The sequence below is a fragment of the Thalia democratica genome, chromosome 5 (assembly GCF_965202585.1).
Source record: "Thalia democratica chromosome 5, ktThaDemo2.hap1.1, whole genome shotgun sequence".
Classification (NCBI taxonomy): Eukaryota; Metazoa; Chordata; class Thaliacea; order Salpida; family Salpidae; genus Thalia; species Thalia democratica.
Window position 1 is genome coordinate 69,874,208 of NC_139169.1, and position 25,613 is coordinate 69,899,820.

At 26.9% G+C, this 25,613-nt stretch overlaps 1 protein-coding gene across 1 annotated transcript; it reads left to right on the forward strand.

Moving 5' to 3' along the window:
* Nucleotides 1-2,253: 2,253 nt before the first annotated feature.
* LOC145836812 (insulin gene enhancer protein isl-1-like) lies at nucleotides 2,254-18,559 on the forward strand. The gene is made up of 7 exons (XM_082944585.1): nucleotides 2,254-2,533; nucleotides 4,198-4,381; nucleotides 10,300-10,398; nucleotides 10,761-10,888; nucleotides 12,996-13,381; nucleotides 17,384-17,578; nucleotides 18,407-18,559. The coding sequence occupies exons 1-7, from the start codon at nucleotides 2,254-2,256 to the stop codon at nucleotides 18,557-18,559; spliced, it is 1,425 nt and encodes a 474-aa protein (XP_082800711.1).
* Nucleotides 18,560-25,613: the final 7,054 nt, after the last annotated feature.

The following is a 25,613-nucleotide window of genomic DNA, read 5'->3' on the forward strand; positions in this document are numbered from 1 at the left end:
GAAAACATCAATAAAACTTAATTTATATATACTAATCATATTTGTGCTTAAGAGGAAGGGAATTTTTTAGAGTAATCAATTTTGATTAAGGATTGCAGATTTGGAATTCTATCTATACTGTTATGTATTAAATCGCCTCAGGTTGAGTCATTTTAATGTAGTTGACAAATTTGAACGAACTTATAAAGAGTTATTATTAAACACTTACAAGATTGCTATGATTCTTTATGTTAAAAAGAGTTTCGATGACTATGTTTTTTTTTTTTTTTTTTTTAAATTTTAGCTGTGTGTAAGTTTTTGTTCTAGATACTGAAAAAAAGGATACTTGTGTATTGATAGAAGAATACATTAATATCAAACAGTTTTTCTTGGACAATATTTAAAACCACACGAAACGAAAGATTAATTGCGAAATATTTGGTATGCAGTATGTGGTAGTTATATCTGTGTACTTTTTGTTAAGTGCAAAAGAAAAGTGTTCAATGATTTTTCGTATCTAGATTTTTTGTTTTTTAAATAAAATATATACATATATATAATTTTAAATGATTATTTTTTTATGTTTACACTATATTTTACATATTTTCTAAACCAAAAATTTGTTTTCTAATTTATTAAAAACTTTGATTGACACATGCTTTTAAAAGCATAACCTTTATGTTTTGTGTCAATTGTTAACAATACGTTTGTTTCTGTAATTCAATTTTCTGCCGTGAAAAAAGTTTTTTTTTACGAAAACAATTGAAGCTTAAAAAAAAATTGTTTTTACAACGGCTCATAATGATGTTATACACTTTTCTACAACTTTTCTTAATTTACTCCTAAGACACAAAAGAGGTAACAAATATTTTTCTGATCTATTTAAGTAGTAATACACTTAAATTTTATTTAAATAAAATCAACTAATTTTATATTTTAGCAACAAACAAAAGGTGACTATTTACGCTCGATAAAAGAATTTTATCTATAGTTTTAACAAGTAGAAGTTTTATGACAGTTTTATTGCAGTTAAGTGACAAAAATATTTGTATTAAGACAGCACCTAAGTAGTAACAGTCAAACAAAAAGCTTTATTAATATAAAACCGTAAATAACTTGTCACTACCAGATTTTTGTTATGCGCAGTTAAATTAATAGAAAGCATACAAGTTATCTTTTTGGCAGAAGATTTTTATGAAAAACCTTTTTTTGTCTTTTGTGTCTTGATAGCATTATGAAACTTCGGGCCTTAAGATATTCTTGATCAATTTTGTTATACCATTTACTTTACAAAGTTTAGACGTAAACAGCTTGTCAATATAGAAGTTTAGTGAGCACATCTTGTTCCAACTAATAATTTAAAACATAATCAAACTCATTTCTGTATATTAGAATGGTTAGTTAACGACAGTTTATTTTTTTTAAATGGTAAAATAAAAAGCTTTTTTTTTTGTTTTTTGCGATTAGGTTTTGTAATGTTTGCTCAGTACATAGCGATGAAACTATTTAATTTTTGTCAAGAATTATGTTTATAAACATGTCAAGTTTCTTATCACTTGTCTTTTCTTAAGTCATCTCTTTTGTTGTCTTTTATCCATAGCGCCGGCAAAAATTCCTCTCAAGTTAAGCGAGAAATACATCAAAAAACTCTTAAAAAATATTGATAACATTATTATTTAAAAAAGTTAATAAGTTTTGAGGGCTTAAATAATTGCAAAGAGTTATGAAAACAAAAGTGTATGTGTTTACTGTGTCAAAAATATTTACTTTATTTCAGTTTTTACTTTAATTTTAAACTTCTAAAGAAACATTAGAGTTGTACAGACACAAGATTACAACTTTTAGTAATGTAAAGTACATGTTTCTGAAATGAAATTTATATATTTTATTTTAAAACATTGTATAAAGAAACACTATATGCTTTTCGAGTAAAGTAAAAGAAAGTGATTCAACTATTACTTAGCTGTTGTATAAGTTTTTTGGAAAAAGGTTATCTAAACAGCTCATAATTTTAAAGCTGTGAGTTTTTTATAACTCTGAAAATAAACTGCTTAGAAATAATATCTAAGACATAACAAATGTTACATACATTTTTTTGCTACCACAAAGAGACCAACACAATAGATAAAACGTTATGGTATCATAATTTATTTTTAAAGCTCTTAAGTAGACTGCTAGTTTCATGTCGTCTTTTTTCAGCTTATAACAGTACTAAGTCGTAAGTAAATTTGAACTTTGATCAAATTTCACCCAACCTGCGTCATCTAATATCAGATGACAGCCTCTCAGCAGGCCGTCCAATTGTCAGGAGACCTTCCGGATTGTCAGAGACCACCGGAAAGTCAGGACACCTTTGATTGGAATAATTTTGACGACTGCTCGGTAGGCAGTAGTTCCCAGGGCTACTTCTCACCTGGGTACCAAAAAGGGGAAAACACCGGAAGCGAGACAGAGGGACAAGTTTCAAGTCAGGGGATGTCGAGTAGGTCAAGTCATACTGTGATAAAAGGAAAATTTCCTAAAAATACTGACAACTCGAAACAAAGTAAAAGAGGTGAATATTGATAATTTAAAAGTATTTCTTTTCTACTTTTTAGTTTTAGCACGTTTTAAAATACTTTATTAAGGTCATTAAAAATTAAAAATGTAAACTGTACTTATACTTAGGTCCTTAAACTTACTAATTTTGTTTTTTAAATTGAGGTATCTAGTTTTTATATACTAGTATTTTTTAATGTGTTTAACAAGAACATTTTATTTTGTTAGTTTTTAATAAAAATTTTGGAGTTCAACTAGAGGACAGAACTTATTGAGATACGGGTCTAAAAGATAAAAAAAACATTTAATTTCTTCAATTTAATTATTTTTTAAATCGAAACATTAGTTTCAGCCGCAATGAACCAACAAATTTGATTGTTTTTAAAACTAAGTTACATCTAAACAAAAATAACATTGAAATTATCGGCTAGTTGTCAAATAAGCACGAAAGGACAGCTTCGCACGAAGAAAGTTTTGCAAGAACACACTTTTGCAAGGGTTTAAAATCAAGGATTTTAACTTTGTTTTATTAGTTTCTATTTTTCATTTGTATAATGTTTTGATATTTACTATCACTGTTAGCTCTAACCCTTACCCTCGGTCGGTATTTTTATTTTCATTTTGATTTTTGAATCAATTTTTTTTTGTGATTTTGTTCTAACCTTTTTTTTTATTTTTAAAATACTCTTTTTTGTTTTACTATCACTGCTACCCCTAACCCTTACCCTCGGTCAGTAACTTTATTTTATTTAATTTTCTGTTATTTTACTAACTTTTATTATTATTTTTTTTTAATGTTTTTAATTTTTATAGTTTTTGTACTGTCGTGCATTAGTAACCCTCGTGAAAAATGTTAAATCGTGAAAAAGTCTCTTCGTTGAGAAATATGTCCCTTTGTGCTAAAGTGTCCCTTTAAGCATATTTGACCCGTTCTTGAAATTATCAGTATAACAAACGATAAAAATAGGTAAGTTTTACATTTTCTGAGACCACAATATTTATTTTAATTATCTCATAGCACTTAAGTATACAGTAACAAACATTAATTAAATTAAAGCGTTCACAATATAAGATTTCAAAACTTAAAAGAGCTATTTTTAACTAGTCTAAAACAATTAGTCGAGTTAAGTCAAGATAACTTGACCGACATGGAAAAAAATTGGTGGGTGTCTGATTTTAAAATTTTGTAGTTACAAGTAAAATGTTAAAAAAATGTTAAAAAGAAAAAAAATGCAGTTAATTAAGTAGTTAATACCTTGCAACTACTGGAGAAGGTGAGTTTTAAAACATTTAGATTATGCTTTTCTATAAAAGAGAACAGCAATTTAACTCGGCGGTTGACCTTATATGAGTTGTAAAGAGGTGATTTAAAAATTTATTTCGGTGGTCAATTCTCCTGAGTTTTGATAAAGTTAATGAAAAAGCGCACTTAAACTAATAGATAGTTTATAATATTGTTGTGAAAATGTTTAATAGTATGCAAAACTTTTTAAGTTTTTATTTAAAAAAAAAAACACAATCACAAAAAAAAACCTCTTCAGTATGTCAAAATAATATATTTAATGAATTCAACTTATCGAATCAGTTTCATCAAAAAGAAAACATTAAAAAAATATATTAATGTTCAAACTCCTGTTTTTATAATTCTAACAGTAGAGTTTATAATGAAATTATTTTTAGGACTTGGTATCAGAACTTGCATGGGTTGTGGTCACTTGATCTACGGTCCCTACATCAGCACCTCACATGGGGTCGACTGGCATTCAAAATGTCTCAAGTGCGCCGCATGTGGTTGCAACCTGGCTGATATGAAGACCTGCTTCGTTAGGGACAACAAACCTTACTGCAAAAACGACTACTTTCAGTTTGTTTGTTTTCTGTAACATAATAGATTTAAAGCTTAGAAGAGTAAAACACTAGAAAAATTAAACCTACAGTAGTTTAAAACACACAACATAAACATGTCAATAAATTTATTTGAAAACTGCTAAGCATTATATCGAGTTAAAAGTTAAAGTAGTTTATTTAAAACAAAATTTATTGAAATTTAAAAAAAAACTTTTAAGTTCTTTGTGTTAAATAAATTTTTAAAAGTTTTAAAGACAAAATAAAATTTATTTTTTACTATCAATTTTATTAACTTTGCCGTTATGCTTTCGACGCTACAGAAAAAAATATATATTGATAAAATTAATATGCTCCATAAGCAATTAAATTATTTTAAAAACGCAAGTAATACATTGTCGGTTAAAGTATGTTCGGCAAAACTTACGAACATTTTAGTTTTGGCACTGTTAATTGAAAACACCTCTTCAGTTTATGCAGTTAATTCGATGCTTTGAAAAACAAAAGTAAATTTCTCTACTTGTCGAGTTTATTTTGTTACTTGACCTAATAAACTGTCGGTTTGATTAACTCACATGTCAAATAAATAAAGTAAAAACGGTAAAACTACAGTGTGTGGTATATGTTTGGGAATTTTTCAAATTGTTTTGTTAAATTGAAAAAGTTTAGAGAAAGAAATCAAACTGCATGAAAACAAAACAAAACTAAATAGTGTTTTTCTTTTAAAACAAAATACTTTTAAAATTTTCATTTTTCAAAACTGAAAACTCTAAAGCAAACGATAAACAATATTGTTTAGAAATATAGTTGTAGAATGTTTTATAATAATTGTTTTTAAGCTTATGTTGATTAAATGAAATATTGTTTTAAAAATAGTCAATATATGCTAAAACTTAACTTTAATTTTTTTTTTTAATTTATCTTTTTTTTTATAAAGAACAGTTATGCTATTTTACTAATGATTTCAAAACTTCATACTTAAAATTCGCATATACATAGAAATTATGCAAAGCAAAACTCTTAAATCAGTAGGTTATAACAGTTTTTAAATTATTATTAATTTTTCATGCTTATGCTTTAGTGCAATAATAAATAATCAATTTAACATGCGATGCAAGAATTCACAATTTTAACTAATAAACTCAAAAATATTCATCTTATCATTTTGCTAAATGAATTATTTATGCCTTTTAAGCTTTGGAAAGTCATTTATATTAAATATTAAGAAAATTGTTTTTCGTTTTGATACATGCAGTGTTTGCTTTTAACTATATTTTTATCGTAAAACTTATGTAGTTATAAAAATTTAGAATAAAACGAATTGATTTGAATAATTAACAGTTCGTTTAATACAAGTGAATTAGTTGTACGTAATTATAAAAATATAATTAATCATTATTTAAAAAAAAAAAACAAAACTAAAAGCTTAAAATTCTTAAATTGTTCAGCTATCAAAAACTATCTACGCTAAGTTTAACTATAACATACAAACCAAATTGCCAGTTCTAAATATAAGTTACTGAATCTTACAACAGTTGACAGCTTTTGAGTTGAACTAAACTTTTTGACTTAGTTTTTTTCGAAATTTTAAAGATAAAACCTATATTGTACAAAAATTGAATATTTTATGCTATTTAAATTGTTTTAATTTTAGGCACGAAAGTTCTTTGATTATTAAAAATCTAAGGAGTCCATATTTTACTGTTAAGTATGGTAAGGAAGTACAGTTTAATGAGTGTGATAAAAACTTAGAGTCAGCTAAACATAGTCGTAAAAACCTATTTAATTAAAAAAATTTCACAACTTTATTAAAAATTAAATAAAGCGTTCACCATTATATAACTCTACGAATTTTAAACGTACATATGATAACAACTTCAAAATGTCCCAAAAGTCTCGATTCCTATTTTTCAGCAATTACGCATGATTAAGTGTGTTTTACTTTGAATATTAACACTAAAAGCATTTTTTCAATATAAAAGAAATTCGATACTTGTGTGACAAAAAAGTTATAAAAATAAATCCATCATTTTAAATTCTTATTTTCAATTCACTCGCACTTCTCTGCATGCAAAGCTGTTGTGTGACAGAAAATTGTCTGTTTTGTTGTGTCCCTCTGTCGGCACACTCATCAATATTATATAACTTCAAACAAGGGAAAATTTCTTAAACATTCTTTTCTAATTACGATCTTCTGATATATCACAAACTCCACAACTATGACCTTAAAAAGATCAGTGTTTTTTTCACTTCCGGAAATAATTATTATTAACATTTTACGTCTTTACAAAAACAGTTAAAAATTGAAAATTTAAGTTACAAATAAAACTTTTTCAGACGTGTTTCAGTTTAATTTGATTTTAAATATTGCCGTACAATTCAAACTCATGACTTTTTTCTAAGTCTTATTTTCAGCTATTTATTCTTAACAAGTTCATTTACGCTCGCCTATGCATGACATGTAAACCATGGTGTGTTAGAATTTTCACTATTCAGTCAGCTTAAACTGCTAATGTGACGTAACAACAGAATACAAAACTCGAGTGCGCTCAGTGGAATGTGTCAATCACTAGTAAACGCCGGTTGTTGCTAGGCAACCTCGCTACAAATTGGGGAGGAGCTATTAAAAAGTTCCGATCTCACACACGAACCTGACGTCGGCCGACAAGCAACTTGCGACGTCGAATTGAGGCTTGTCTCTATCTCAATTGCTGCTTGCCGACCTTTGAAAGACTTATTGTAGTGTTTTGCTGCAGACAGTTAAAGAGAAAAATATATCTATATAGAAAAATCAGAAACTGTTAATGGAAGTAATTAATAAATTTTATAAGGAAATTGTACGATCAAATTACAATTTGTAGTGTTGTAAAGCGACGTTGATATGTATTAAGTTATCGCTTTATATCTCATCGTATGACGTCATAATCAATGCAGACGACAACTCGTCGACACCAGCCATGAAGTAGAACGAGTCGAGTATGGATTGTCAGAAAAGTTTTTATTTGATTTAAGTCCCTTAAGAACCTTAAAGAACTTGCATCTCACACAAAAAGTTTGCGTTAAGGTTTTTTAATTAACTTGTGACTACTTGTGCTTTTAAGGTGCTGCTATAATGTAGCTTACAGTTGTCGTTGTTTGTATGAAGCCAAGATAAACCATAAACACAGTTATAATAAAGAACAAATTACATTTATTAATAGTTAATTAAAACGGTTCGAGATTTCAACTATATGATTAAATAGTTGAAGTTTTTACTTGTTTAGTAAGTACTTATGCAGTTTTACTTTTTCATTTTTCTTGTATATTGTCTACTAATCAAATTGAATGTTGCTTTGAGCTATAAAGTTTATTTAGGAGCTTAAAAAAGTACGTTAGTGTTTTTAGTTATAGTTTTATAGGCTTAAACCAATCTAACTTGTTAACAATTTTATCATAATATAATTTCGTTGACGTTGACTAGATATAGAGTAAACAAAAAGTTAAATGAACATTTCTCCTCCAAAACTCGACTCAAGAAATAAAAAAACCATCTAATTAACTGTTTTTTTTGTAAAATGATACTTTTTAAAATAATTAATAAGCATGTATATTTACAAGTTTAAAGAAATTAATCATTCTATTGTTATTAGCACTTTAAACAGACATTAACTGTCTTTTTATTTGCAACTCAGTAGGCAGCCATCGAAAATTCAAGTGACGTCACTCCGAAATGACGTCATGTCTGTTCAGTAAGTTCAAGTTTGCGACGTTTTTCGAGAAAATATTTTTTTTATGTCGCAATCAATACGTTAATATTTACATGTGAGGACAACTCGATAATTTGTAAGCCTTGTTGCATATTTTTTCTTAATTTATTTATGTTTATTAGAGTTATTTGGTGAAAAATTTTTTTTATTAAGTTCTTACCTCTTATTTATCAAAAATTTCTGATATTAATTTAAATTAAGTAACTCATGTAGTGCTCATTAAAATACTGGAATCTGTATGTCATTTTTACAATAAAATTAAAAAAAAAAGCACAAAAGTACATATTTCAAATTCAAACTGTTTGCTGATAAATTCTATTACTATATGCGTGTGTAAATATAAATAATGTTTAATACCGGTCAGCTGTTCAAAACACGTAACTTCATGTTTCTACTAAAATCACAAAAACTGTCAACTACGTTTATTTTCACCAAAAAAATAGTCATTAAGCATATTAGTGCCGAATTTAGTAAAAATATTTTCGTCTTTCCGTTTCGTGAATTGTTCGTACAGTGAGCTTTAAACAAAATCTTATCAGTTTTAAAGATAAATTATAGGACTATAAAGTGCCAATCATATTAGAAAATTTCACTTAAAAATTTACCTGTATAAAATTGGTTATGTATGTGGTAGTTTCTCGATAAATTCTTTAAAGTAAAATGAATATATACAAAGGCAGAATTAAATATCATACAAAAACTTGATGCTTTTTTTTTTAAATTATCAAGAAAATGTACATTAGTGTTTAAAAAAAGTTTAAGTGAGGAACTACATAAAAGTTTTCTGTTAATTTTCTCAGATTCTAATACACAACTTTCTAAACTGAATTAGAATCGAATGAGTTCTTTTTATTTTTTTGTAAAACTTATTTAAAAACTAAAAAAATCAGAAAACATAGTTAGATGCCGCGAAGTAACAGGATTGTAATAACAACATAAAGTACAAGAAATTGCGGTTTTTGTCTGCTTGAGTCGAGACAGTCGACACATGTTATCGACTGCAAATAACTTTGCTTACTTATCACTGTTTCTACACATCGTACTTTCTCATTCAACCGAACTTTGAATTGTTTACATAAATAATATTTAAGCTATCGATAAACTTAACATAAAAAAAGATGCATGTCTTAAAATATAGAAATTCTGTTTCAAATTTGGCGCTTGACTTCAATTTACTGAGTTAAAGGATCAACACATGGCTGAAGAGTTCAGTTTTAATTCTAAACGGTTTTATTTTTCAGTCCAGAACAAATGGACTTTTGATTAATTATTAAATAAATTCCTTATATAAAGCTTAAAGACAAATCTCGTTATGACGTCATAATAGCTGTTGAGGTCAGCTGCCAAGTTGTAATGCGGTTCAGCTGACATAAGTATGATTGATTTCATGCTTTCAATCCGGACTGCGACACTTTCATTTTTAATTACAAGCGTATTTACACAGCAAAATAGATAAAGTGACAAAACGTCACGGGTGCAGTAAAAATGTCGTCATTTGATGCAGCAAAGAAATCCTACGGGAGCTCATTGTCAGGAAGTTTGAGCAGCGCATATTCGTGTATTGTCGCGATATACTTAAACATGCAGACATGTTTCGTGTACATAAGTTCAACCGCTAGTATTTTTCTCAATATTCAGAAAATAATGTTTGGACAGTCTTAGCGTAAAACTAATAAACTTAAAAATACAAAAAGCAGTAACAAACGAATAAAACTAAACTTATACATAAAAAAGTTAAAAAAAAATTTATGGAGCGCTAAGAGTATAAACTCAACAAAAAACTGTGTTTTTAAAGAAGTTTTTAAAACAATATCCAAAGTAAAGTATTTGCAGTTAAGTAGTTATAAAGCTAATAAAAAATCCATTAAGCCATTTACAAAACGATACTTCTAATATTGATTAAGATGTAATAAGAAAAGATAGTTAGAAATACATTAAGTAAAATTAATTAAACCTAATCATAAAACGTTTTAAATATCAAATAAATATTTCCTTCTTAAGCCTAGCAAGCAGTAATCAAAGTATCAATTTACAAAATGTTTTAGTTTTATACGTTTCATTTAAAAGTTGAAAATTGTTTTTTATTGCAAATATAACTGTTTTATATAATTTTTTTTATAAAACGTTTTGAAACTGATCAACAGCAAGTTATATATACACTTATTACTTAAAAATTAATTATTTATTTCAGCTTGTTTGCGCCAAGATGCGCAAAGTGCAAACTTGGACTGATCAAAGGGGATTTGATGATGTCTGTAAGAGATAAAAAGTACCACGTTCAGTGTTTTAGGTTAGTGAGAACTGTTAAAATAATATCTGATTTGGCATTTTATAGCTTGCCCTTATTTTATGTAAGTGAGCATTATAAGAATACTTGTTTTAAATTTAGAAATGTTAAAAAAAAATGATCTAAGTAAATTAGAGGTGATAAAAACATTAATTTATATCTTAACAACATATACAATCTATCATTTAAACTTAATACTAAGTAAATAAAGTTAGTTTGAAAGATACTGGCTAAAGTATTTATCACCGTGTTATTTAAAAATATATTGTTTATATGTAGACAATTTGTATCATCTTATACTCACTCTTATACAGTTCAGCACTGATGACTTGAAATTGTCAATATAATTTCTTACTACTTAACAGATGTTACGCTTGTCACAATCAGCTGATACCAGGAGATTCATTCGTGTGTAACGAAGATGGAAGCATCTACTGCATAAAAGATTACGAAAGAATTTTCAACAATTCAACAGATGACAACAGTATTATTGGTAAGTCATTTGGTACTTTTTCAAATCTAGTTTTAGTTGATGTATTTAAGAATTCGCCTGATGCAGTTTTTTTATTATTTAGACAAAAAAAATTCAAAACTGTAAACGTAGACTAAAAACTTTTTAAGCAGCTTAAACACATTTTTATTATATTTCTAACTCTGTAAACGTAAAATATTTTATTTCTTTAGTTAAACTTTTAGTCATAGTTTAGTATTTGAAGTTAATTTCAGTTGTTTATTAATTACTTAAAACATATAAAATGCGAATTAATTTATACTTACTTAAAAATATCAAACATCATCTAGTTCAGCTAAAACACAATATTTTTTCTACAATTAAGGAACATAATAATTTGATACCGTATTTAAAAAGCAGTTTATTGTAACCTCGTATCTTAAGTTGATGCATAAAATCATGCTACTGAAAAGATTTTAGCAGTTTGTAGATATTGAAATCTACACAAACAATTTAAGTTATAAAGTGATGCTGCACCCAACTTTAGTACCAGAAATTATCGTTTTAACCAGTGATTGACCTCTAATGCATAAGGTTCTAATCAAGTTCAAATAGAAATCACTCATACATAAAAATCTGCACTACCGCCAGCTACTGTGCGATAATTGGATAATCCGTGTTACTTAACTTCGCATAACTCGACCTTCGCACTTTGTAATCAGATTTTGTGCAAGAAAGTCAATATTTTTTGAGATTTCATCATAATACCCTTTTGTTAGTTATGAAGCGCTTTTATGTTAAAAAGAGTTGGCTCTTTTATGTTATAGTTGCTGTTGTTTGTGTTAATTTTCAGTTTTTGTTCGCGCCCATGCATTTGTAAATTTTAGCTGTATTTTATATAAAACTTTTCTTTGCTGAGAAAAGTTGTCGGCAGTTTTGTTAATCATAGAGTTTGCAAAAAAAAAACACTGAATAAATGAAACTAATTAATTTCAGACAAAATAGTTTAAAAAATTGAAAGACTTTTCCTCAGAGTTTGGTTTATAAACCTATACAAGTTATATTTTACTTGAAACTTATAAAGATGCAAACTACATTGATTACTTTAGTTCATTTGAAAAACAAAACCAACACATAAAGGTTTTTTTTTATTTATGATTTTTTTTACTTAAAGAATAGTATATAGACTAAAGTATTCTAATGTTTTATAATCCAGCTAGAAGTTGAAAGCTCAACTTATGTAAAACTATAAATTAAAAACAAAAAACACAAGTTTATCCAATACCTGAAATCAATGGACTTGTTATAATGCAGTGTAAATAAAGTGTGAACAAACAAAAGCTGTTCACACCTGACAGCTTATCTTTAAATATTCATGACAAAAAACTGAATGTTTTATGAAGTGACTCCACTTGTCAAAGTTTGAAATCATCTTAAGTACGACAGTTAAATTTTTCTTTTAAACCCGCAACTAAAGTATTAAACAACAAAAAGTCAAGTCGCAGCTTATACAGTCACCTGCTAAGGCTGAAGATTAGCAGAAAAAATGATTTGAGTGATAAACCGCTGCAGCTAAAATAATTGGCTTTATCAGGATTTTACATTAATTTTAACAAACCTATACAAACGGTTAATTTTTTAGCTTTATGTTTAAAAAAATACCAAAACTTTATGACCGTTTTGTTTCAAAAAACAATTTATTGAATTTCTTATAGAATTTTATTACAAGAATTATAACATTAAAATAAAAAAAAAAAACTTATCATTGTTATAATTTTATGTTAAAAAGATTATATAAGTTTCGACTTGATTTTGATGACAGCAAAAACATGCTTTTACCGACATACGCTATCTTGACGTAATAAAAAAAAAGATCTAACAAACTTTTATGAATATGGTTTTTTTAAATTAAATATTTGATAATAACTATCGACATCGATGAATTAATATGCAGTTAAAAATATTTTTCACATCTTTTAAACGGCGGTCTAATAGCTATTATTGTTTATGATTTTTAAGTTGTTTTATTTTTAACTTAGTAAATCAAGTTTTTAATTGACCTAAAAACATAAAAGTTATAAATTATAACAAATTGTAGTTTTTGTATTGTTTTCAAGTCTTCTTAGTTTTAATTAGAAAAATTTTGCAGATGCTTACACGGGCCAATTAATGCCAGGACAAAAAATAAACTCAGAGCACTCAGGTTGCATTAACAGGGGAGGACACATCAGCAAGGAACCAGGAGACTCAGCAAGATCGAACAAGAACAAGGGGAAGACGACGAGACAGAGGACGGTGCTGAACGAGAAGCAGCTGACGGTGCTGCACACCTTCTACGAGAACAACTGCAGACCCGACGCCATCATGAAGGAGCAGCTGACCACGATGACGGGACTTCCTCAAAGAGTCATCAGGGTGTGGTTCCAGAACAAGCGGTGCAAGGACAAGAAGATCGCTATGAGGCAGCAGCAGGAGCAGAAGATGAGGAACGGCGAAGGAGGAAGGCAGCAGGATTGCAGGCAACAAAAGCAGCAGGTTGGCTTGATGATTATTTGAAAACAAAGTTGTAAGGAATGTTTTATATACTTAAAACTGTAAAATTTTATAGATATTAATTTATATTTTTTTTTGCAAAAAGATATTTTACTCTTTACAAAACACTTAACTTGAAAAATAGTTAAACTTATTTGAAAAAAAAATATTTATCTTAAAAAATGTATTGAAAAAAATAACATTATTGTTCTTATTGTTGAACATTATCATGATTTTTTTTTGAACTACTTAAAGACTTTTTTTTCATATACTTTAAGAAAGTTGATTAAAAGTGTAGTTCAGTATTTTGAAATGTATAAACTTGTTTTAGTAAAATCAGCCAAAATTATTTATACAAGTAATTGTACCATATAAGCGTTTTTATTTTTAATCCGAAAAACAACAGGCATATTAAATATTCCTGCCTTACCTGCAAACCAAAGTAATGTTATATAATTTTTTTATCTACTTATTTTATATAATGTACACAACACATTGAAAGTTAATGTTTAACAATAAATAAATTTATATTAAAACGAACTTGAACACATCTTTAAAGTACACAGTTGTTTATGGAACAATAAAAAATATTACGATTGTTTCTACTAATCAAGCAGATGTATGTTTCACTTAATTTGAGCTACATTTTTTTTAAGGAATTGATTTTCAGGTTCAGTACTTACGAATGTTTTAAAACCTTATTGACTATATAAAGTAAAACAATATTTATAGTTTAAAAATTTTTATTTTAAAATGTTGTATTAGATTTAAAATAACGACAGCTAACACTAAGTAATTGAAAATTATTTGCTTCAAAACAAAAAAAATTCTTTGTTTTGTTATAATAAACTGCGCAAATTTTTATTATGTACACAAAGATAGTAATATATTTGCTTATTTCAACATGGTTTGAATAAAAATACTCATTTAACCTTTAAACTTTAATTTAGGAAACTATACTTCAAACTTCAAGTTCGAATTTTACAATCGTTTTAACCTATACATAATATAAAGCTGTCGTGCGCTTGTAAACGTTTATTGAAATGGTAAAAGTCAGTCAAAAATGTAACAAATTTTCACACAACTTGATGCCGACCACTGCCCTTGACAATACTCTTGCATGTTGGCGATACATTTCAAGCAATCTGCATGCCACTGATCTATTCTCAACACCTGAGTCTTATGACGTCATAACCAAATGTATTTCACAGAGATGCACTGTTTAAGGTGGCTTTCTTTATGACACTTTTATCTTAAAATTACTGATTATCTATGATCTAATAATATTTGTGCTTAATAAACATTTTATATTAATTACTGTAGTAGATTATAAACAGAAAAACTAAATATAAAACAAAAATAATAATTCAACTAAATACACTAAAAGTGTTTTCAATTGAGTAAATAAGCTTAAGGGTTACAAAATAGTTTTAAACTAGCTTGTGTAACTTTTAAATGTACATAAAACCTTTTATTGAACCGCAATAAATAAAACGCTTAAAATAATATATGGTAACGAAATAATAATATATGGTTCTAATATCTGGTAACGAAATAACGTTCCGGTTACCGAGTCAAACACCGATCGGATACAGTTTATTGTTCCTGGTCAATATATAATTAAATTAGATTTTAAAGTACCTTATTATTATAAAATTATATTTTTTTTCATCTAAACGTTTAACAAATATGTAAAGTTATTTTTTACGTATACATATTTGTTTAATCTTACCGTATAGTATTAGGGAACGTATAATAACTTATAACGTATAATAACTTGTTGTATAATCGGCTTTGTTAGTATTTTTCTAATGTTTAAAAAAAAAGATAACTTTAGCTTTAAAGTATGGTATTAGCTTACATAACGACAAAAAACGCTAAAAAGATTTGGTCCTAGGACCTGGTGTACGAAGAATTTCGGTTATCGAGTCGAAAGCTTGTTTTAATTAAAAAAGTTTCAGTTTATCAAATTAAAGTGTGTAAATACAACTTTGTTCTAAGTAGATAACTTGTAAAGTATACAAACTAGAAAAACCAATCACCGCTTTATAAATCACACACATTAAACCTTTTTAAAACTCATAGATCAAATTTTTGTACTTAAAATTAAGTTTAAGTTCAGAAAAATATTTCGTTGGTCTTTAAATGCAATTGTGAAAAGTTTACAAAGTAGACAAAATAACAAATATCATTTGAATTTTTCTAAAAATTAGTTAGTATTTAAAAATCATAAAAATAGTGATTAATAACGTTATTATGATAAATAGCATTAATATGCGTTACCATGACGATGGTTGCCATATCTTAAAGACGCTCCTCAGGGAAGTTGTTGCTATGGAAGCGTTGTGGCACAAAAATAATTATTCGACAATCATGTTGGTTTTTATATCGGTAGAAAAAAAGTCAATTCTTTTAATTTTTTTAAAATGTGTTTTAAATTTCTGCGTATACTTAAAATATCAATGTATATCACAGACAGATTTATTATAGGTAAAAATTTCCTACATAAGTAATATTATAAAATAGGCGGTGGGTTTAAAATAAAACAACTTAAAGACAGTTCTTTAACTAAAGACAACATAGTTTTATTAAGAATACGAAAAAAAAAAAACTTAAAGAGTTTAAAAGAAATCAAAAAAAAATTGAAGAAAAAGTTTCTTCAATTAAAAATATTCAAAAAGTTTAGTTGAGATCGCATCTCAAGTTACTTCTGCATATATTTTTTGCATCTAAGTTTATATCATTAACAAAAAAATAGTTATGTGCTTTAGAATAGTTTATATTTTAAAGAGAAAACAAACCTACGGAAGTAGTTCTTTTATTTTCAATTGAATCGTATTAAAAAAAAAAATTGCTAAAAATATACATTCTGTTACGTCACAACGATTAAATAACCGAGACTGCTCTTGTTCCTTGTTTGCGCCGCAGGTTGAGAAGGGTTGCAATTAAATCTGTTTAAATATTTATGATGGCATCGATCAATGTGGAGCATCTGAGATGCTGAGTTTCTTTTTGGATTAGTGACAAGCCACGCTTGACCTATTCGCTTTTCTGAACCTTTCTTGCATGAGTTTGCAAACAAAAAGAGACATGTTATCAATTATTAACTTAAACTCATCACATGCAATCTGGCTATTCGGTTTGTTTTGAAAAAATTATCTGATAAGTGAAGTGTGTTGTGCATCTTTAACTCAAGTAACTTGTCAGCGAAAACTGCTTTCACTTAAGTTTTGATAAAAACAACTTTCCTTTCACAAGTTTGGTTTAAACTTTACTTGGTCTAATGTGATAAATTGTAGATAGTATTGTATATGGTTTGAAAAAATGAGTAACATTTTATTATAGACAAATTAATTTAATTCCTGTAAATTTTTCTCTTTTCGATAAAAAACTTGTATTTAGAAGGATACACTTAATAAAATGTTATATATGTAGCTTGCTGAACTATACGTTTTTTTACAACTTTAGCTATTGAATTATTTACAATTCACAAGCATTGTACTCGGTTTGGTATTTATATAAGATTGATTATATGAGTCTGATGTTATATTAATTTATTTACATTGGTAGAAACGCATAAAAAATTAGGAAACCACGTCAGAAAGCTTTTGGGTATTCACAGCAGTACAACAATTATTAAATTACTATAATAAACGAATTTAATTTTATCACTTGCATTTCCCATTGTAGACGATGACGTATTTTGCTGTATACTTGCGCTTATCAGCAAAATAACTGAAAAAAAAACAAAAGGCATAGCATTTCAAAAGTCGATGCTCCTTTTTTTCATTTTAAGTTTAATTTCGAAGTTAAGCAGTTTTTTTTATGTAGTTTATAAACTTTTTTTAATTGCATGAGTTTCGATAAGCTTTGTTGGTAATTTTATTTTGGTTCGAAGAGAAGGTTATTTATGCTTATTTTTCGAAAAGTTTTTTATAGCACAAACTGTAAAGTTTATACGTATGAATATGATTACTCTGAATATAGTTTCTACTTGATTTTTAGAAAGAAGCGTCCAACTTAAACGATGGAACAAAAGCTACAGACCAAAATGTCAACGGTCCAGGACAAACTTCTAACCAGTCCACAGACATCAACGTGGACCAATCAAATTACAACCATCCACAGCAACCGGCCTGGAAGGCGCTGAGTGATTTCGCGTTGCAGAGCGAAATTGAAAAACCCCCTTTTCAGCAACTAGTAAATTTTGTTGTGATATATTTTTAAATATTAGACCAATTAAAATAGTTTAAGTAAATAAAAATTGCTGAAGAAAAAGTTAAAGATCTGAGCATTGTAAAAAGGAGATCAAATAAACTTTATACAATATATATTTTGATCAAAACTTAGTTGACAAAAATTTTTGAAGATTAAAGTAGCAAATAAAATACTTTAACTGGCAAAAATGTCTGTGTTTTATTTTTAATATTTGTAACTGACTGTTTTATTATATGTGGTTAAAGTTTTCACTAAACAGTATTATCAGATAGTTAAAATAATTTTTTACTGAATTAACTAGTTTTTTAACAGTTTATTTATTGCATAGTTAATAGAATTAAAGGAAAACTTTATTTTTTCGCGTCTTGTTAAACTAAAATTTATAAAAAATATTTAAGTAAAATAACAAAATGTTTCTAAAAATCCACGATTTTATTTTTTTATTGGTAAAACTAATCTTTATTTGAAATAAATGTTTTTCCATAGGGTGGTGAATTTAAGTTCGGTTTTATTACCAAAAGTATTTGACCAAAATATTTAAAAAATTTTATCAAATATATAAATTTATTAAATCAATTCAGTAAAAAGTTATGAAAACCGTCAAAATTACCCGTTGTGTTTAAAATAAAAAGTATTTTATTAATTTTTTGACTGGTTTAGTTGTATTTCTTAGTTTTATAATTATTATATTTTCAAAAATACAAAAAAAAACTACTATGGTTATAAACCGTTAATTTTACAGGTTATAGGTTTATAAAAATGGCGTTAAACATGTTAATAATTGTCTAAATAAAATTTTAACACTTTCAGGTCAACAACTTCTCGGGTCAGACTCCCTCTTCGATTTCTGATTCTTCGGAAATTCACAGCATCCCCTCCGTATCCTCACACAGCTACGATCTCTCCACATTCTCCTGCACCACTTCTCTCCACTACGATTCTTCACAAACCATTTGCAGCTAGTTGTGACGTCATAATATGAAAGATAAGCGGTGCGGGCACTGCATTATTCTTTTGACTTGTTTACATTTTGGTACAATTTTATATACTTGATTGCTCTTTTTTTTAATTATAGCACTTTATTCGACAGGTTTTGTCGCTCTTTTAATAATAACTTAAACCAACTGATTAATTGTAATAAAAAGCTATAATTTAATCACATAAAACATGATACTTATTATTAAGCTAAATGTTTAAACTTTATACCATACTCTTCCATTTGTATTATGATTTTAAAAATCATCATAAGGGTTGAATAAATGCGTAAAAGTTTAAACAAAAAGTTAACTTCTAAAAATTATATATAATTTTATATGAAACTATTCACTTAGTACGCTTATGCAAATTATTTAAACAGTTAATTTCATTTACACTTGTGTACATTAACTTTAGCTAATGTTTGAAATATCTTGTTAAAGCAAAAATCAATTAAACTTATTATTAAAAATAAATTTTTACAACTTAAAAATCTAAATTTTGACAAACTCCAAAGCTAGAAATCTTAATGATATCTTGTTTAATAGCTGTTTTAATTTAACATAACACCTAAAGCTTGCTGTAAAAAAAGGACTAGTTTTGTTTATTGTGTTAGAAAATAAACTATCAATTTTAAAAGTTGTATTTTGATATCTTTATTTCATTATACTTTACTTTTTTTTTTATCAAAGGGCTTAAAAGACACTTCAAAAATACAGTGGAATTTAAACCATAGCAGAATTTAAAATCTAAAAGCAAAAGTTGTACATCTCTTTTTTTTTCTTTTCTTTTTAGCTATACCACTGTTCTGAAATTATTTATATAATACATACTTTTGTTTTAATATTGAATTTCTCTTTAAAACTTATAAATTTAATTTAAAGTACTAGTTCTTTTAACTTTACTATACAACTACTTATTAAAAACGTAAGTTAAAGTGTAGTCATAGGTCAACACTCTCTTTGCAAAATCTTTAATTGAAAATAATAAAGTGAGTTTTTGTATTAGAAGGCTGCAGATAAACATAAGTTCATTTCTTCAAACTTTTTATTTGAAAAGTGAGTGCTGGTAAAAACTAAAAAAAAAACATACATTTTAATACTTTTTCAAAAATTCCACGTATAATTCTTTAATCTTTATTGACCTGACACCCAACCTTTAATTAAGTTACATCACATCACTTACAGTATTCTTTTAGATGTTACTTTCGGTACACAGTGCTAAATTAGTAAAAATGCTGTCAACTAAATGCTTGTTGTCGCAATTTAAAATAACTCTCGCATCAAACTCAAAGCATTGACTTTAACGTAATCTTTTGGTACTTTTCATTTATAAGTTACTCTACAATCAGCTTCAATATAGTTTTACTACTTTAGAACATTTAAAGAATTTTTAATTTTTGCAAACCTTGATGTAGTAAATTTAAAATTAACTCCAAAAAAGTTAAACAATTTTTTTGTAACTTATGACAAATAAAATAAACATAATTAAAAGTTAAAAAATAAAAAAAATATAAGTTTAATTTTTTATGTACAAAAAAATATGACTATTTTAAACCATTTTAACACTTAAAAACTTAAAATCTGCAATAAACTACTTAATAAATAAGTATATCAACATCCTCCACTATAAAATTTTTTCAAGAAAACCTTAAAAGTTATTATAAAACTTTCAAAGGTTACCGAAATGATTTATCGTTCCGATTATTTTTACTCAAGCGATAATTGAATGATACATTATTATAAAGATTCTCATCTAGCGCACAGGTGCATTGTGAAGGAACTAGTGACATCCAAATAATTGATAACGTGTGATCACTGGAGCAGAAATAATAATATTTTATTCTTTTACCGTTACATTTTGATTGTAATATAAACAAACAAATCGTACAGACTCTGTGTTGCAGCTGTTTAGTATGAAACTTAAAGAACAGTTTATCTGCTTATTTTTCATAAAGAAAATTGTTAGTCTGCATTAATTCTAAGGAAATTTATTAAGTGTATAGTAGAGGGAAATTAGAAAATTTTTAAATTGAATTAAATGTACTAAAGAAGTTTTTTCAAATATAATCAGGTTGACTATCAACTTGTTAGTAGTTTTTTGGCATATTGTTTGCTAGAAGCTTACAAAGTAATATTTCCATGGAGTTATATAACAACAAGCTAACATTTATATAATAAACTATATTTTTATATTAACATTTACAAAAAAGTTAATAAGCATAAACCGTAAAGTCTTATGAATTTATAATAACCAGAACCATTTAATAAAATAATTTTATTTTACAAAAAATTTTCCCAATTTTTTCTGCAAGTTAGTTAAATTATCATATTTTAATTTTGATTGAAAAATAGACTTTAAGAGTACTTATAATAAAAATTTATAAAGTTTATATTTTTTATATTACTTGTGCTTAAGTCGGTTAGCTGCTTTTGTACCTTGACAACTAAGTAAAGTAAATCTAAGTATGTTACCATTAACACCACAAAAAAACTAATTAAATTTAATTAACTATTTGTTAAACTTAATATCCCTAAAGTTCTCAAAATATCAAAAAAAAGTTAAAAGTGTAAAAAAAAAACAAACAATATCTACTCACATAGATCTAACAAGACAACCACAAAACATTGGTAATAAAAAAACTAAATTTTCAAAAGAAGGTAGTCTTCAAAATACAATAAAATGTTTGTACCTTACCCGTAGATTTATTTTGTATTAGCTAACAGGTTTTAATGAAAGTGGAAGCTAAAACGTTGCAAAGTAGGTTAACTGACATATTTTAACAACTGTTTTAATATTAAAAACATTAGAGTGAGGTGTTTTTTTTTTGTTTTTATCATTGTCATAAAGTTAGCTCGTTAACTACAATTGCTCAATTCCTGGGTTTCTTCCACTTACATTTTTACTTTCAGCTTTTCGTGACTACCGTTCGTCAGAAGCAAGGACGGAAAAAATACAGAGTTAAGATAAGCAGTGAATGTTAAAATTAATTATTGATACATTTACATGCGCGGACCTGAATTTTAGTTTAGCAATCAAAATAGAAATTAATGATTTTCTTGGACTTGACAGAAAGTCTAAATACAAAGTGACATGTCTGCAAACGCACATTTGATAAACAGGTTTAAAAAAACGTTATTTACGACATGGCACAGCTGCACTATGAATAAGACAATTGTATTTTTATAAACATTAAAATGTTTATAAGTTTGTGATTGATATCACAATCAGATGTTTAAGTTATTTAGACTAAAAATAGCTTTGAATAGATTAAATGATTAGTGTTTCAAATAGGTGTTTTAACTAGCCAAGTTTCTTCTGAATTAAAACATCTTTAATTTACTTGATTTATTTAAATTTGAGAATAAGTTTTTAAATGCTTTGTTTTACAAAATCCCACTAACTAATAACTGTTACAAATATTTGTTTTAAGAATCATTCTTAGTAACAAAAAAAAATTTTTTTTTGTTGAAATTTTTTAAATTTGTTTACACAACCTAAGTTAAAATAAAAATAAAACTTTGTTTTATCTGAAAAAAGCTTCTTAGAAAGTAGTTTTGTTCATTATGTTTGTTCATTTTGACAAACAAGCTTTATAAATAGTTATGTTGGTTCTAATCAAAAATATTAATACATAAACTAAAAATTCTACCTAATCTTTTATTATAAAGATTTTTAGAGTTTCTTATGGATTTATTTTTACTATATAAAAGTTACAAACTGCAAAAAAACCATTCAGTGAAACTTTGCATTTCGAAAACAATTTACATTACGAAACGACGAACCTTTCAACTACAAAAACTATACATCAATCACAATTTCAGTCTGCAAAAAGAGAGAGCAAATCTGCAAGTCAACAAGACTTACGAGCAAAAAGTTGTTTTGCCACCCACGAAAGCGCGTGAGTATCTTATCAGCTGCCAGACTCAGTCGCCGTTTCACTTGGAAGATGGATGCCTCAACCGAAAAGCATTAAACAAAAAAAATTGTGGCGCCACTTTTTTTCTTGCTTCAACAATTCAAAGCCCGAAAATCGAAAGAGGCAACTGATAAGCACTGATGGGAAACAACAATGGTGACGTAATGGATACGTCATAAACGTGTTTTTCAGTTTAGAAGCGTTTTTTACTGCTTGTAAGCATTTTTAAATTACAACTACTTAGGTTAGAGGTAGTGGTTATATTAATGCAGACTTCAGATGTTTGATAGTAAATAAATGTTCGTATTCATACATGTAACAAAGTGTAAAAAAAAAAAATACAAACTTGAAATCTAAAAAAGCAAACCAGTATGTTTGATGTTTCAAAAGTAAAAAAAAATCCATTAAAGCTTGATCAAGCGAGCAAAATTTCATGATGGCAGCCGCAAGTGTAATTTCGCATGGCAACGAGCGTCGCGGTTACTAAGCAACATATCACCAAGCAACATATCGACTCGAAATGATTAAGTATCATTATGTATTCTGTTTGCTTTTTACGGATTGATAATTACTGAGTCTAATGCAAAATGTGGTTTATATGGCTTCGTTCGCTGTCGTATGAAAAGTAAATTTTCTTTAAACACATGGGAAAATAGAGTAGTCAAGAAAAAAAAAATTGAACGGAAAAGTAAGTTGACATAAAACTAAACTGTTTATTTTAAAAACAAAATTTAATTTAATTAACTGATTTAATTACTTAAAAACGTTTCAATAACTTTGTTACTTAATTTTTTTATTTAAAAAGGGTTAAGCTTAAGTTTTTAGTCGAAAGTAGCAATAATCGATATAACTTTATTATCCATAGGCGAACACTTGCTTTTATAGTAGATTGCAAATAAAATTTATCAGGCACAATTTCATGTAAGGGTGCCACCATGGCAGGCATGTGTTAGAAGCTTATTACTATAGAAACTGTTTAAACTCGATACTATGAAAGCAATGACAAATAGGCAAATTAGAAGACACGGTGAAACTTCAAATTTTAAGGCAAGTAGTTTTTAAACCAAAAAATAGATGTTAAAAGCTTATCGTAAAAAGCGACACAAGTATAATTAAATGTCTGATACCATGTTGGCCATCCGGACATTAAAATTGTTTTATGAAAAATTACGCTAACTTTTTTGTGTGTAATTTGTAGTTGCAATGTTTAAGAATTTTGTGCGGAAGCAATTTGCGAATTTTTGGTGAGCAAAAAAAATGAAATTTTGTCTAACTTTAGGTATTTTCAAATGAAACTTTCAGATACAAACTATAGTTACACTTGACAGATTTATACGACTGTTTGCATTTATTACGATCATTCAATATAGATTTTTTTTTTAATTAGCTGTAAACGACATGAAAATACTAAGTATGCTGGAAACAATAATTTAAATTTTTCATTAATTGTCACAACAAACATTCTACTGCCTAGCTCACTTTATGAAATAATATTTTTGTTACTTTGAATTTGATTGTAAATTAATTCATGGGATTTACTTAATATATGTAAAGTCACTAAGCAACAAAACTTTCTATTCCGTATTTAAACATTTTCGAACTTAAACAGTTAAAACCCGTTCTTTTCAGTTAGCTTTTAAACTTCCAAAAATTGTTTCATAAATAAACAAAATAAAATTGATTTATGCTTTATTTATCGCAAATCCTAAAGCAACTTACTCCTTTAAATAAGGTAAACATCCTTTAAAATTATAAATGTAAATTCGAAGGAATACAATGCTATCAATCATTAAAAGGATTTAAAAAAAGATTTGAATAGGGATAAAAAAATAAACAAGTTTGAAGAAGATTTTAAGATTTTAAGAAAACAAATTTTATTGGGGACTGATTTTATCAGTTTAAGATTTACTTTATATATCACCATGGCTCATATGTAAACTTTACTAAATTTACTACAAAGTTGATGTTGTCGGCTCCCTAAAGTTTAAATTTCAAGCACTTTATTTTTAAATTCAAAATCTGTTTAACCGTATATGTTATAAAAATTTAAAATTAAAATAATCATTGGAGCTTTTTAAGAACACGTTCTGATTTTAGTTTTAACTTATCTTTACAAAAAAATATTACTAAAAACTGTTTTTAAAATAATTAGTTTTTAAATCATTTGAAAAAAAAAGTATTTTTATCATACTCAATAGGGTTTCGTTAAAAAGAATTATATCAGTAACTAATTTCGATGTTCTAATGAAAATTTCTCATGTGTTTGATGTTGCCTGCAGCTTGTAACAACCAAACCAGAAAATTAACAAAAAACATTGCTTTTGTTGTGTGTTAGTAAATAAGATGAACACGTATTTTTTTTGTTTATACTTTAAAAGGTTTTGTATTGTTAGTTTTTAAATCAATCAAAAAAATATTTTTTCATGTTTTATCGATTAAAACAAACTTAGCTTAAGTGCTATAGAATACATAGTTTTATTAACTTCATTTTAATATAAGTAATTTAATTAAGACTGAATTTCGAACATAATGAAATAATGTTACCTTCAGTGGTATTGTGTCATTTGTTTTAGTGAAAAAAGTAAAAAGTAAACAACGTTTTAGTTATGTATGTAAAAAAAAAAATTTACATATCAAACTATTTTTAAACTATTTTGTTTTGAAAACTTCTAATAACAACTTTTCAAAGTATTTTTGTTATTGTCAACCTAAGAATATCGACAATACATACCTGTTTTCAATTGTATTATGCTACTCAGTTTTTAAACTTAATTCAAAAATACTACAAGTACATAGTTTGAAATAGGTAAAATACTAAGCTTATCCAATCAAAATAAAAATGCAAATTTCCTAAACCTTTTTTGTACTTGTAATACAAACAGCTGGATCATTAAGTCGAAATATTTATTTATATCACAGTCAAAGTGTGACGAAAATCTTAAATAATTATTCTTTAAACTCCAGTGATCACGTGTAATTAATCATTCTGAGCTCACTAATTATGTTGTCTCACAGTGCACCTGTGTGCTAGATTGGAGTCTTTATTGTAATGTATCATTTGATTACCTGTCAATAGGAAATAATTGTAAAAATATTCAATATCAGCATCATTATAAAATTTTA

Bases quoted from the DNA above. Each gene is read 5' to 3' on its own strand.
- LOC145836812 (XM_082944585.1), top strand. From the start codon at position 2,254: ATGACAGCCTCTCAGCAGGCCGTCCAATTGTCAGGAGACCTTCCGGAT. The intron at 2,534-4,197 runs GTGAATATTGAT...AATTATTTTTAG, and splicing joins CTCGAAACAAAGTAAAAGAG to GACTTGGTATCAGAACTTGC. The intron at 17,579-18,406 runs GTAAATTTTGTT...TAACACTTTCAG, and splicing joins AACCCCCTTTTCAGCAACTA to GTCAACAACTTCTCGGGTCA.